Below are 16,150 nucleotides of genomic sequence, written 5' to 3'. Positions count from 1 at the left end.
CTGTTAATGAATGTTTCCTATAAATCCATGGGTACCAGTGTATTTTTCATTTGTATATAAATTGTTGGAGTGACCCAGTGCTATGAGGGGCCAAACGCCATCCCCTGATTTTCATACACGCCATGTGAGACCAGTGGGCAAGTGTGGTTGTTTTGATCTCTGCCCCTGATGTCCTGAACCAGCGGGCTGCTGGGAAGGTGTTAGAACTGACTGGTCATTTGTGAGCCTTTGAGAGGGAACAAAGCACATGTGCTCTCTTTTTCCTTTCCCTCTCTCCCTTCCTCCCTCACTTCCTTCCTACAGCAAAGACGATAAAAGCTGCCTTATTCTCAATAACAAGGTAGAGGGAGAACTAGCAGTATAGAGGCAGAAGAACTAGTTACCTGATTGATGGTGCAAAGGTTCAGGCAGGCTGCTACCAATCCACTCACCTCCAGGCATACACGGGTGGGTGGAAGGCCAGCTGCCTAATGGGGTGGCTGCCATGCACAGGAACTCCAACTGGCAGCTGCTTATAATAAATTAAGAGGTGAGAATTGTCAGCTATGGACACATACAAAAATCAAATGGAAATTTTAGAACTGAAAAATATATTTGAACCAAAATTTACACTGTTTGGACTTATTAGCAGATGGATATGATAGAAAAATAAATGAACTGAATATAGGTTGGCAGAGGAGAACATTTTGAAAGCAGGTAGAGAAAAAACAGACAAATTAGTGGAATAGCATGATTTGAATAACTGCATACTACTCATTACAAATCAAAGTTGTCAGAGTCTAAAGCAAAATCTCTTAATTGCAAATTCTCCATCCAGTGAAAATATTCCAGTCTTAAAAACTAAAATTTGGGCAGTTCTTGCTGTGGATACACTCTATAGGCTGAAAAAGGAAATTTGGATCATTTGGAAAGAATGAAAAATATTAGAAACGATAAGTGTATCAGTAAAAATAAAAGATTCTTTTTCTTATTTTTTTAAATAAGTATGGCTGAGTAAAGCAGTGTTCATTTTTGTTTATGATGTATATAAGTATACTGTGTATGGCAACTCTTAATAGACTGTTTTAATATGGGGTAATATAAATGGACCTATGTGGTTGTAAAGTTTTCATATTTTACAAAGTTTCTGTGGTATAAATTACTGACTAAATTTCAATAGCCAAAATGAAATTATTTAATTTCCCTATAGTACATACTGTAGACCTCTTTTTCAAAATAAACATATTGTCAACATATACTCAATAGAAAGGAGAAACTAAATGCATACTAAAGGAAACAAGGTAAATTAGTATAAGAAGCGTTCACTGATTCACCCATTCTCTTAGTAAATATTTTTATTAAATATTGTTTATTAGCACTATTATTATGGGCTTCTAAGTGCTAAAGATATAACTATTAACAAACCATACCAAAATCCTTACCTTTATTGGTGGGAAGAAAGATATACTTTATCAAGGGAGGAGATAGACAATAAAACAATAAAAAAGAAAAAAAATGTGTTCTAGATGATGAGCTAGCATAATTGCAAAATGATGAAATGCATTAGTGGAAAAATAAAGCAGGAAAAATAAAATAAGTAAGTGCTCTTTTATATATTGTGATTAGGGGATTTCTCACTAAAGACCTTAAGGAAGTCAAAAATCCAGCCATGTGGTTATGTGTGGAAGGGTTTTCAGCACCAGGGGGCAAGCAGATAACCCTTTAACAGGATCTTGGTAGATAAAACCCTTTAACAGGATCTTGGTAGATTGAAGAACTCTGTGACTGTTTCACTGTGACTAAGATAAAGAGAGGGAGAGGGAGAGAAGTATCAAGTAAATTCAGAGCAACAAAAGGCTTATTTGTGATTGTTATGACTTTGATTTTTACTTGAGGAGAGGGAAAACCTTTGTAGAGTCATGAGTGTCTTGGCCTGATAATCACTTTTAACAGGATCATCTGACTACATTGTTCAATAGGGTACCAAGATGGAAATAGAGCCATTAGTTAAGAGGCTATTACAGTTGTACATTGTGGTTTGTATGGGATGACAACAGTGGAAAATAAGGGGTCTTGGTTAGATTTTTTAATAGACATACCTAAAATAAAACTTTCAATATATCAGATATTGGATATATTTTGGAGGAAGAGACAGTACATTTTCTGTCACTGTGAATATGTGGTAAGACGCAAGGGAGGGTTCAAGGGTGACTAAATGTATTCTGGCTTTGGACAACTTAATTGTCAAACTTGTCATTTCCTGAGATAGGGAAAGACATGGAATGTGTTTTGGTGAGGAAGACCAAGAGTTTAGTTTTGAACATACTAAGTTTGAGATGCCTGCTAGATACCTAAGTGGAGAAGTGAGGTAAGTGCAGTTTTGGGGGGACGTCTAGATTGGAGTTAGGTATTTAGTGCTGGCAGGATGTAGACAGTATTTAAAGCCAGAAGATTGGATCTGGGTAAAATTGAAGTTAATTCAGGGACAAAGTATGACTATGTGATGAATCCTTGGAAAAATTAATGTTTGGAGCAAAGGAAAGTGAGAGCAAGGGAGTAAGGAGCAAAAACCTGCAGAGTGTGGTGCCCTGAAGTGTTTAAAGGAAGAGGAAATGATTTACTATCCAATACCGCTGACAGTTTGATAAAATTGAGAACTGAAAAATGGCTATTCGATTTAACATCTTTGTGGTCATGGGTGTTCTTGATTAGAAAACCTTACAATTAGTTAAAATGGGGAAAATATATTTTATTTAATGAAGACTGTACTTTCCTTTTAGAATTTGAAGAGAAAGATTAAATGTTTTATGATTGAAAATACAGTCGTTCAGTTTTGCTTGTACCATTCGATTACATTTAACACACATTTTCTCTTCTTTTGTTAAATTTCTCTACTCCAATTCCATCATATTTTCCTTTTGAGAAAATATTTATTTGTAGTTTCCCCCCCAGTTTTCTGATTATTTGCTTTACACTGTTATATGTTTATGTCTAATGTATTTGTAAATAAAATTTTACGGATATGCAAATATATAGGTAATATAATTGTATATTAAATAATGGTTATATAAATTTTCTCTGTAAAATAGTGAGGGCTTAATTTTAAATTGTCATACTTTAAAATGATTTTTCATTTCATTCGATATCTCTTGGAAGACATATGTATATATTCAAAATATGCTATCAATATTCCAGTTAGTCACAATTCTTTTGGAATTGCCTGTGGGGTCAGTTTTTAAATGATACCAAAAAACAGTTCTCATTACTTTAGAATGGAAATATATTTTTTGATGAACGATGGTTTTCTGGCACATAGTAATTCCTCAAGCATGGCTTTAAATTATTTTTCCTTTCCAAAAATTAAATATATCCCTTGAGGATGACACTTTGCCTTCAAAAACATAATTTAAAATTCAGTACATGCTTGCTAATAAGAGAGCAGACACCAAACCCTATGCTGCAGTTACTGTGGGACCCAATATCTATGAGTCATTAAGCATGAGAGGAGACCCAGTCACCATCATCTTAACCAGGAAGCTGAAACACAGTGATTGGACAGCCTACTCCACCTGTCCTTGCTCACCACCAGTGCACCACCTTTTGATCTGCCTTAATACTGCTAGGTAACTTCATATTAGCAGAAAGTCATCACATGGAAGATTTGGGAAACAGTAAAATAGTTTATATGATATTTGGATATGGTTTCATCAATAGGAATGACACTAAGGCAGATATATTTGTACACCAGACTTCCATAAATAACCCTGGGAAGTACCTATGCAGTGTAGATGACAGACACTATGGAGTTCGGTGGTACCAAAAGAGAAAAGACTGCAAAGACAGCAAATGGTGCAAGCCCTGGTGGAGTGTAAGGCAGGAAATATACAGCAGACCATTGCTTTTATAGGTGCCATCCACAGTTGCTGGGATTCTTCGTGTAATTACCAGTGGAGTGACTGGAATAGTGAGGCTGGGGAAAAATGAGAGATTGGAGATTACTTCTTATTTTTTTAAAAGATTTATTTATTTATGCATACAAGAACTGGGGTGCAGGCCAGAGGTACGGGGGAGGTGAGAGGATTCCAGAGATAGTTGGAGAGCAGAACAGGCAGATCTACTGAAATACACTGCTGAGGGCAGCAGTGGGCAAGGCAGGAAAAGTCTGCTGCGCCATTTTGGTTAGCTCCCTGACCAGCTGGGTATCAAACTTGTACTGCAGTGGCTGGCAACAGCTTGATAGTCCTGTATCTTTAACCCCGGCACCAGTAGGGAGGCCCCAAGAGAGTGCTTCTTAAAGCTAGGTCCAGCAGCTCCCGTCCTATTGCTGGCTACAGTTTTAGCCCCATGCTTTTGACCATAGTATCCCAGCCCTCCTGTGAAGGGAGATGTGATGGGAGTTGCTGGTGACCAAGGTGCAGGAGAGCAAGGTAGACCAGTGAGAGAGAAGATATATCAGGGTCAGAGACCACAGAGCCCATTGCCAAAGATAAGGAAAGTAAAGGAGATAACACCCAAGATCAGCAGCCACATCGAAAGTGTATACAACTCCAATTATGGATGAAGATACCCAGAAAACTGTTAACTACAAGATGGCAGAGACAAAAGCAGCTTTTCCACCAACTGAGAATTCATCCTTTCCAAGAGTGAACAGGGAGGAAGTGAGTAAACACAGGTTTACCGTCTCTACCAGCATTCAGGTTAGTCATCCAACAAGAAGGAATGAATATAAAATTTTATTTTATTTTTTTTAAAGATTATTTATGCATACAGCAGCTGGGGTACAGGCTCAAGATGGGAGGATTTACGAGACAGAGTGAGGAACAGAAAAGGCAGAATGACTGAAATACACTGCTGAGGGGAGCAGCGGGCAAGACAGGAGAGGTCTGCCTCGCCATGTGAGTTGCTTGCTGGCTGGCCAGGGATCGAACTTGTGCTGCAGAGGCTGCATATTGCTTCATAGTGTGGTGCTTAACTCCTTGTGCCACCAGGGAGGCCCTGAATATAAAATTTTGGCAATAGAAAATAAACACAAGATAGAGCTGAAAAACCTTTGCCCGCTGACCAGCTCACTAGAGCTAGCTGTATTATTTGCACAGCCTAAGGATTTTTTATCTTTACCTAAAGATGTCTCTTCTTGGTAATGACATTTTTCAAACACCTGTTTTTAATATATTATTAAAGGTTTAAAAATGTTTCCGTTTTTGCTCATGTTGAGATTTTAAGAATCTTATTTGTAATTCGTTGTAAGAGTTTATGTCTTGATTTTTTTGGGGGGGTGCCTGGTACAGTGTACTTTATTGATGATACATGACAAGGCAGGACTCCTTAAGCTACTCCCCTTCTCCAGGGGACTGCCATGGGTGGAATCATACTGGAGCATGTAAACCATGTGGTTGAGGTCAATGAATGGGTCACTGATGGAATCCAGTTTGCCAGAGTTAAAGAAGCCCTGGCAACCAGGCACCCAGTCCAGCCAAATCTGTTCACTCTGACCTATGGCGTCTGAGGATCACACTGAAACTTCAGGAGAAGAGGCAGCTGTCTGTAGAACTGGGAGGAGCAGAGCCCAATTTTTTTTTTTTTTTCCTAAATCAAATTGCTAGCACCAATAAAAGTCTTTAAAAAATGCTGTGGATTATAAGGAATGTTTTGAGTAGTGGACTACAATGTGTAAGTAGTTGTTTTTTTTTTTTTAAGATTTATTTATTTATGCATACAAGAGCTGGGGTACAGGCCAGAGATGCCGGGTGGTGAGAGGATTCACCAGAGACAGAGTAGGGAAAAGAACAGGCAGACTGACTGAAACACACTGCTGAGGGAAGCAGCGGGCGAGACAGGAGAGGTCTGCTTCACCATGTGGGTTGCTCCTTGGCTGGCCGGGAATCCAACTCTTGCTGCAGAGGCTGTGGTTTGCTTCATAGTGCGGTGCTTAACCCCTTGCACCACCAGGGAGGCCCCAATGTGTAAGTAGTTTTAAGATGACTCTTCTGCAAAACATATCACTTGTTCATTAATATTTGTTTATGCGTATTTCTTTAAATATCAGGCATATTACTTTATAGATATGTAGAATTCCACAATTTCAGTGAATGGTGAGAAAAGTATTCTATTTTTCTGAAGTTTCTATTCCCCCTTCCCCAAAGTACAATGTCTTCAACAAGACTTATTACCCATATTCAGATGTTTTACTTATTAGCCTTAAATTAAAATGCATGTTTTGCTATAATTTTTTACCCAGTTAATGAACATTTTGTATATACTAACAGCTTTTTCCTCCACTAACTTACACTAATAATACTACCTAATGGTCATTTAGGGAAGCAGTGTAATCTAATTCCATTCCTCTTTTTTCAAAACTCTCCAATTAGTATTTTTTTAAAGTATCATTATGAACTCAAGGATTTAAATGTATTTGAGATGTTTAAATCTGTAACACATGTTGACCTTTTGAAAATCAAATTGTACCACTTTTGGGCAATTGGGTCATTTTCTTCTTGGCCCCTTATTCCATTTGCCATCAACCTATAGTCTTTGATAGTTTCCTTGCTACTTCCTATGACAGTGTTTGAGACCATCCTGAACATTTTCTTGTTTTTGTCCTGAAATTAGTCATTACTCCAAGAGTCCCTAGTTTCTGTTAGTGCAAAATATGGTATTCAAGACGCAGTCTGGATTCTAGGGGTGCTTAATACTATGAAATTGGTCATTATTTTGATATCCTTTGAGTTCTTGCACTTTCAAATTCAGGACTTGCTGTGTTTTAATTTCACCTAAGTTAAATCCAAATCTTTTCTCTTACATGAGAATCCTGTTTGTTAAGTACATTGAGGATGATAGGGTTGGAAAAACCCATAATTACACATACAAGAATCTTTGGAAAGTAAACTGAGGTCAAGTGAGGTAATTAGGGTGGGTTCTAATCCACTATGGCTGGTGTTCTTTTAAGAAGAGGAAATTAGGGCATAGTCATGCACAGAGAGACCATGTGAAGTGCAGTGAAGAGAAGACGGTCATCTACAAGCCAAGGAAGAGATTTCAGAAGAAACCAACCCTACAGATATCTTGATCTTGGGCTTTTATCCTCCAGAATTATGAAAAAAAAAAAAAATCTGTTGTTTAAGCAACCAGATTCTGAGTAGCTTTGTTTTGGCATATTTTATTATCATAGCCTTAGCAAATCAATGCAAGGCATTAACTGCATTGTGAATGTATTAAGTTATTACATACTATTCCCTCTTCTTTAACTCTTATCATAGTTCTCTAAGTATATATAAGGTTCATCAAATTCTGTATATTGCTGTATTTTGACTATCTGAAGGTCACTGTATAGTTGATACCTCAGAAAGGGCTCAAGGGAATAATAATTTTTGGGAATTGGATTTGAAAGTCATTTGCCTGACTATAAAATTCTTGACTAACAACCCTTTCTTTCTTGTACCATATTAAATATGCTACTGATTTTCTTCTGGCTTCCAGTACTTTTGTTGACAGTTTGATGACAGTCTGATATCCTTTCTAAGGCACTTGCTGGTTTTGCTGTCATGTTCAAAGAATTTTTCTTTTCCTTTTTCTTCAAGTCGAGCAGTTTCTCTAGATGGGTCCCAGTCATTCTGAGGTTGCTCAGATAAATCATGTGTACTTTTGGTAGTTTTGCATGATTTTATATTTCACATTTTTCTTACTTTATATTTTGGCTTTGGTTTTCTTCAGAGACGACTATGTGTTCAATTTATTTGCTTAAATTTAATATTTGTCACTTTCTCTTGAATATTTCTTTTATTTTCAGATTTAAAATGCAAATGAAGCTATAGTGAAATTACAAGCGCCACTCTAAGAAAATTTTTTTCTGAACAATTTGAGAGTAAAAGCTTATAGGCTCTCCCATCACCCCTAGAATGTTCTATTCTAATGTTCTTTCCAAACATGAGCATTCTTATACATGATTATTAACATTAATGTGATACTGCCATCTACTTCTCAGACCTCGTTAAATTTTTGCCAGTTGTCTCATAATGCCCTTTATGGGAAAAAAAGATCCAGTTCTCTGTATTTACATTATAATGTATCTGAAGTTGGCTAGATAGAGCAGTTTTTCAGGTTTTTTTTTTTTTTATTTCCCACGTGGATCCTTTGTCACTTGAAGTTGACTTTGGCATGCTGTGTTGGCCACCTCCAACTCCTTTATGGATCCCTCTGAGGAAGGGTTCTTCCTCAGTTCTTCCTCAACTCCAGCTTCCCACATTGGACCATCCTTCTGGACCTCCAGTCTCCTCTACCGACTGGTGGACTTGTTTTGATGTTCTGTTCCCCTCTGGAAACAATGTGACACTCCATGTTGAGTAGCCATCTTAGGCAGATGTGCTTCCTATTCTGCCTGTGTTCTGCCAGCCCTTGCCTGGTTGCTTCCCTGTGTACTCCTCAACTTCCCCAGGCTGCAGCGATCTATGACAGGCAGCCTTTTTATTAGTATGCCTTCTTCCAGTCTCCAATATGCCAAGCCACATTCTAAAGGACTGCTTTCCAAACCTTACTTTGTATTCCACTTCCTGTTCTCAGCTTCCCTCTAGAGTCCTGTTAGGCAAGCCCTCTTAGTGAACACCCTCCTTATGAGAAATTTTCCACTAGGACTATTCCCATTTCCGTCCATTCTTCTTTTAATGCCTTGTGACTGGATTACAATTCTGACATCCGGAATTGTGCAGCTCTTTTAGGGATCCCTTCCTACCCTGCTCATATCTGACATCCTGCAGCAAGTTGCTTCTTTCTTACTCCCTTTCACCCCACTCCACTTTGTTGTCCTAGTCATCCTGCTTATCTTTGACACCCCAAGATAAGAAGCTCCCCTGTATGACTATTTGCTTCTTGGGCTCCATCTCTCCTTGCAAAGATGCTTTGCTTAACTTGTTTACTCTCTGGTGCCAGTGCCTAGCCTTATTGGGTAGACATCCTCTCCGCCTTTTATACTGTGTTGATCTTTTGTATGTATATGCTCCTCACTTAGTTCAGGGCGCTGCTACCCTACTGGTCCCTGTGACTCCCCTCCAACCCCTCATGTAGGTGTTTACTTTGCTTAGTCCTACCTGTAGCTTTTTGGTTTACAATAGGGAAAAGGAAGAGGAAAAGAGCTTAATTTTTTTGTTTGATGATTTTACTAACATACAACTCATGTATATACCCTTGTAGAGTATAAAAGCCAGTAGATTTATATGTACAAACATCACCATAGTGAATTTCAGAACATTTCATCACCTCAAAAAAGAACCCTGTACCCTTTACTGTTGTTTTTTTCCTTCTAAGTCCTACCCTAGTCTTAAGCAATCTGAAATCTCTAGAGATTATATATTATTTTATGTATTACACATGATTATATATTATATAATATAGATATTATATATGTATCATCTGATTACATATAAGCTTATAGTGATCTCTATATGTGTGTGTTTAATATCTTTATAACCTGTCAATAGTTTTGCCTAGTTTAGACTTTTTATATAAATTTTAAAATTGAGACATAATTAGTCTCTTAAGTTTGTTCTTTTACAGCATTTTCCTTTTTTGTCTATGCTGGGTCACTTAGTTTACATATAGATTTTAGAATAAGTTTATCAGTTTCTGAAAACAAATCATAAAATAGTAAGATTTTGCTGTTGTGTAGAATCTGTAGAACAATTTGGGAAATATTGCCATCTTAATATTAAATCTTCTAACCCAAGAACATGGGATGTGTTTACATCTATATGAGTTTTTTACAATTTTTTTCAAATATATTTTGTGTACTTTTTGCCATAAATCAAGTGCTAGAAGTGTTAAACTTCTTTGTTAAATTTATTCTCTAGTATTTTACTAATTTTGATGTGTTAAAAGACGATAGTTATTTTTAAACTTCATATTATTTTCTTTTCTAGTATATAGAAGCAGTAGTTTTGTGTGTGTGTGTGTATTTTGATTCTATATCTTGTAATCTTGCTGAACGTACTTGTGGTAATATTTTATTGAGGATTAATTAGAATTTTCTTTCTATATGATTATACTGCCCGCATAAAGAAATTTTTATTTATTTCTTTCAAACCAAATACCTTTTTATTTCTTTCATAGTCGCTCTAGCTATGTCATTACTTGTGGGGTTTTTCATAGATGATTTATTTTTTCAGATTGAAGAAATTCTATTTGTATTCCTCATTTGCTGTTTATTATCAATCAAATGCTTTTTATTGTCAAATTTCTTTTTCTGCATCTATTGAGACAATCATCTATTGAGATGCTATTACTAAATTAGTCTAAATACAAGTTTCAATTTTGTAAATCTTTTCAAAGAATCTTTTAGTTTCATTGTTTTTCTTTGTTGTTTTATTAGTCTCTTTTATTAATTTCTCCTGTAATCCTTACTGTTTTCTTCCTTCTGCTTGTTTTGTGTTTAGTTTTTTTCTTTTGTAATCAGTGTTATAAGGTAGAAGATTTACTTGTTGATTTGAGATCTTCCTTTTTAAATATAAATGCATTCAGTTGTAGGTTTTCCTTTATATACTTTATTTTCCTGAAGGAGCTACTTATTTTTTGGCATTTATGCCTTCATTTTAATTAATCTCAAAGTATTTTTTCAGTATAATTTCCTTTTTATTTCCATTTAGATGTATTATATATTTAGGGTTATATTATTTTTTTCCAAAGTGCTTTCAATTTCTGAAACTTCCTATTAGTGTCTAATAGTCAATTTGGTCAAAGACTATATACATTGTACTATACCTATTCTTTTTTTTTTTTAATAGAGGCATGTTTTATTTATTTGTTTGTTTGTTTGTTTGTTTATACATGCACTGGGTACAGTCAGAAGCGCGGGAGGGTGAGAGAATTCACTAGAGCCAGAGCGGGGAGCAGAGCAGGCAGAAGGACCAAAGTACACTGCTGAGGGGAGCAGCGGGCGGCAGGAGAGGTCTGCGCGCCATGTGGGACCCTCCTCCGGTGGCCGGGGAGCAGCCGGGGATCGAACCGGCGCCGCAGAGGCCGCCGATAGCTTCGCAACCCAGAGCTCAACTGCTGCGCCACCGGAGAGGCCCTGTACTATACCTATTCTTATAAATTCACTCTGGTTTGTGTTATGGGCTTAAAACTATCCAGCAGAATGTTTCATGTACCCTTGAGAAGAATATGTATTCAGTTGTTAAGTAGAGTGTTATTTTAAATCTTTTGTGACTTTACATCTAAAATATGTCTATTCAAAGAAAAACTGTAAGAGTTACTCTTGAACACAAATGAGATCTGAGCTTCTGACACACTCAGGAGGGGAAGGAGAGGGTGAGAGAGTAGAGAAGGGGTGTGGGAGAGCAGTGGAGGACTGTGGGAACCTTGAGGGTGGGAAAACTATGGTGATTGCACCTGAGGAGAGAAATCCAATATGTTGAAAAAAATAAACAATGATGTTTAAAAACAAACAAAAAAGTGTATCTGTTTTAATTAAAAAAGTTAGATTTTTTTATTAGCTAGTTTGATAATTCTTTGTCTTTTGATTGAATTGTTTATTGTTACCTTAATTTTATTGTTGATACAGTTGGATTTGTAGGTGCAAATTTTTCCATTTTTTTTTCCTTTTTTTTTTTTAATTAAGTGAATATATCCCAGTGTAGAGCTTTTATTTCTTTCTTTCTTTTTTTATTTTTTAAGATTTTTTTATTTATTTATGCAAGCACTGGGAGGGTGAGAGAATTCACCAGAGCCAGAGTGGGGAACAGAACAGGCAGACTGACGAAATACACTGCTGAGGGGAGCAGTGTGCACAGCAGGAGAGGTCTGTCACACCGGGACCCTTACCCGGCAGCCGGGAATCGAACCTGCGCTGTGGAGGCTGCGGGCAGCTTCACAGCCCAGCGTAGAATTTTCATTTCTATAATATATGTTCCACTCTTTTTTTCTTATTTTCTTAATGTTTCCCTTCTAGGGCTTACACTTTAACTTATCCAAATCAGTCTCAGTAGATTAATACTATCTTAATTCTAATGACATGCAGAATTGCTACTTTATATAATTCTGTTGCATTCATGGGTTAACCCATAAATTAGATATAGCTTGATGATAGAATGCAGAGTAGGATTTGTGGTGGAATTTAAGGATAGGGTATAAACAAATTTATAAGGGCTTTTAATATCAAAGTAATGAGTCTAGGCTTTATTTTCCATTCATGTATTATCAAAAACTTATAGTAGAGAAATGGGTTGAGACAGAAGAGATCTGTTGCTCCATGTTGGTTACTCTCTGGCAGAGGATCAAATCATGCTGCAGTGGCTGTGAATAGCTTCATAGTTGCCCCATGCCAATCACCAGTCTAGTTTTTCTATCTGTGGATTTTTTTTTTTTAGATTCTAAATTTAAATGAGATCATGCAATATTTATCTTTCTCTGTCTGAATTATTTGACTCAGCACAGTGCCCTCAAGATCCATCCATGTTGTCACAAATGATTCCTCTGTGTGTGTTAATATTTCATATTTTCTTTACCTATTGATGGACAGGTTTTTTTTTTCCCATGTCTTTTTCATTTATGGTGCAACTTACATACTTCAAGTAGATAAAAATAGTGCCATTTACATTATCTTGAGATGCATTGCCTTTGAATGGAATCTTCTTTTACTTTGAGATCTACAGTATGTTTGAAGATAAAGAGAAGAGGGCCTCTTTCTTTTTCATTCAATTTTTGTTGTAACACTGCCCTTCAGGTGACTAAGGGGGTTTCATATTCTCTTTAGATATTGTAAAGTGCCAAAGCTCTTTCAGGATAGCTTAGATACTATATAAATTCTGCCATCTTGCTAGCACTTTATGACTCTTTGGTCCACCACAGAATTTGAACTATTACCCCCACTCATAATAATTTTTGTTACAAATCTTATGAAGGGGCTGCTTTTGGGTATTTAAGTTCACTCTTTTTTAAGACTGTATTCAGTTTTTATAAATAGTTTGAGCTTAAGGTGGTTACCATTTTGTATTTCTATTACTGGAATATCAGCCTTCTTGTCCTAGCTATTTTAAATAATGAGTCAATGAATATATTGGTACAGGCATCTCTTTGAGATAGTAATATCATTTCTTTCAGATGTAATCCTAATAATTGAATTACTAGATCTGTTTTTTTATTTTTAAGAGAGCCTTCATATTCTTTTCTTTAGCGTCTGTACTAATTTACAATAACATCAATAATGTACAAGGGCTCCCTTTTATCCACAGCCTTACTAGCATTTATTCTCTCTTTCAGTCCTAGTATGAAAGATAAGGAATAGGCTTATTTATCATATCTTAATTGAACTTTCACTATGTTATAGAGCAATGGGATCATTGCCTGATGTATATAAGGGGATAGGAGAAAAATTCTGTCTCCTTGTCTAGGTAGGAGAAGGTGTTTATACTGGTTTGGCAGAGTGTAGTTCAGAACAAAGGAGTTGAATTTGGTTGACTAAAGAGTGGGTTAAAAGCAAAGAAATGTAGAGGTGGCCTTGACTGTTTCCAGGGCAGTTCATACAGGAAGAAGTACGAAGAGACTTTTTTTTTTTCCAGATAACTGGAGCTTTAAATTCCTGTTGGTTGGTTCCTACCTTCTGAGTATCCCCCCCTCTTCTGTATCAGCAGTCCTTTATTTTTGGCATGCTTAAGGCTCAGTTCACCATTAGTGGAGTTTGTGAATGATTGGGCTGTGTCATCTCCCCATAAGCCTCTAACTAAGTTCATGAAAGCAAAGCAAAGCTCAAAAGTTTTGATTTTTTTTTCCTTTGTACACTAGATTCTGGTAGCAGTTTGACCCTTTAACCTTGGTTTTAACTAAGTGTAGGGAAAGCAAAGATAATTTGCTGAAGTATCTATTAAAATGTTTATAATACAAACTCGGCCAGTGTGTAAGGCAATTAGGTATGTTTTATATTGCCAGTGTCTCATGTAGTTAACTCAGAATTTCATTTAATTATTATTTTAAAAAATTCTTTCAATTTTTATTGTAGTGAATACCTATTCCTAAGTACAATATAACTGATTTTTCAAAATTTTAAAGTAGAACAAAATTTAGTTATGTTTATGCCTAATATTGAAATATCTACATACATTTATATTTAAAAGAAAAATAATATACTTTACAACATATATATATATATATATATATGCTTTTAATCATCTATGCCATTTAAAATCTTGGCACATGCTTAAAAATCAGCTGTTTACACTCAGGTTCATGATAAAAAGGCTCTCCAGAAATTAGTCTAGAAATAGGAAAGTGGTGAAATTAGGCATGACATTTTTGGTATTCAGGGTTTTTAAAATATTTGAATTCAATTAAAAAATTAGGTGGAAATCCATATTTATTTTTTCTTTTAAGAATATGGAAGAATTGGAAGCATGTGACAATAATTAACTGAACAGTAAAAGCCACTTTGGACAGGTCATGCATTCATTAGTTTGAAGAAGTCTTCATCTACCCTTCTTTACTTTACATGCTTATCTAATGGTCTTCTATGAGAACTTGAGTTTAGAACATTTGATTTAAATTTAACATTAAAGTAAGGAAATTGAAGCCACGTGAGTTAAATGATTTCTTTGACTCAAAATATGTGTCAAAAGAATTAGTGGCAGAGCTTGGGTTATAATCATGTCATATCTCTATATATACATTAACCTGACTATGAGTTACTAGACTTGATATTTTATCCTGACTCCATCACTTCTAGATCTTAATTTCTCCAACATTTGTTTTCACAATTGTAAATTAAAAAAATACATGGATATCATATGATGATTTCAAAGGTTAAATATTATTTTTCAGGTTTTAATCTACAGAGAATTTTTAACCATTTATAAAATACCTTTCTTGTTTTAACTGATACATTTTTATTTTTTCTTATTATTTAAAGTGGTAATATGTTTTAATAAACCTCTCTTCTGAGTTTAACATAACAATTACACTTGTACAGGACCTTTGGTATTCAAAATGTTGATATGTTTATTAAATATTTTTACATGTAAATATTTTGTAGTATCAAATTAGTCATTTTATGTATTAGTAATTCATGAGTCCCAACTTATATAAATGCTTTTTAAAATGTTGAGAAGAAAAATTAAATTTTGTGTTATGAAATGTTAAATTCCTATCTACATTTAATACAATTTGGATTTATATTTGTTCTAATAAAATTATTTTGTAAATAATAAAATTGAGAATATAAAGAATAGCATGATTTTTTTCTAGCATAATTAACTGTTACAGAACTGAAGTGAGAATAACAAAATAATATAAGTAATACCATTGATGGTAGGCACACATAATAATTGCTTATTGTAAATATTTCTCTATTTAAAATTTACAGTTTTATTATGTTACATTTGAAAATGGTGTTTCATTTAGTTTTATCTTTTCAGAGCACCTTCAAGTTTAAATCTGAGAGTGATATTCATTTGGCAGAACATCATAAACAGGTTCTGTATGATGGGAAACTTGCAAGTAGCATTGCATTTACGTATAATGCTAAGGCCACTGATGCTCAACTATGCCTCGAATCATCACCAAAGGAAAATGCATCAATTTTTGTGCATTCCCCACATGCCCTAATGCTCCAGGTGGGTAATAATAAGTTAATTTTCATGTTCTCATCAGCAGTAACAGTATTGTTACATTACGTATTAAACATTGCTCATCTATAAGTCTACAATTGCTTTTATTCCCTTTTTTCACTTTCTAGTTCTTTTAGTAACATTTTTACAGCTCTCTTTTTCTGTGTCTCTCAGCAATATGCTTTCATTCCTGTAATCTATATGTTCTATATCTTCTGAAATAAAGCCATTTGACTGTGCAGATGGACAATGAATTGTTAAGCATAAAAATATATTTGCTTTAAGAATGTATCTGCCTAGCTCTTTAATGTAAAAATTACTTGATTGTTTTTAAATCCATCAGTATTTCGTATTTTAAAATATCTTTTGATTTATAGCTTCATATTCCTGTGTAAAATCTTTCAATTTAAGATTTCAGATTTAAAAGTGATCTGCAAAAATACTTAATTATTTAATGTGTGTTGAAAATAACATAATGGGGGTTTTATATATCTTAACCTATATTATTTGATTTCTTACCAAGATTTTTGGAACAAGGGAATAATGATAATATACTATAGAAATTTAATAATTTTTGTTTTTTGACTTAG

General features: G+C 35.1%; 1 protein-coding gene across 3 annotated transcripts in view; it reads left to right on the top strand.

The window, feature by feature from the left end:
• The window catches only part of NBEA (neurobeachin), a gene marked incomplete at both ends in the record, with an annotated part of 593,662 nt that overhangs the window by 103,721 nt on the left and 473,791 nt on the right, over positions 1-16,150 (top strand). For all 3 annotated transcript variants that reach the window (XM_084235096.1, XM_084235095.1, XM_084235094.1), the window contains one exon: positions 15,369-15,566. In XM_084235096.1, coding sequence (XP_084091222.1) covers positions 15,369-15,566 — 198 coding nt within the window. The remainder of the gene's footprint in view (positions 1-15,368; positions 15,567-16,150) is intronic.

This window comes from Talpa europaea (assembly GCF_964194135.1).
Source record: "Talpa europaea genome assembly, chromosome: 6".
Lineage (NCBI taxonomy): Eukaryota > Metazoa > Chordata > Mammalia > Eulipotyphla > Talpidae > Talpa > Talpa europaea.
This window is presented reverse-complemented; position numbering and strand designations above follow the sequence as displayed.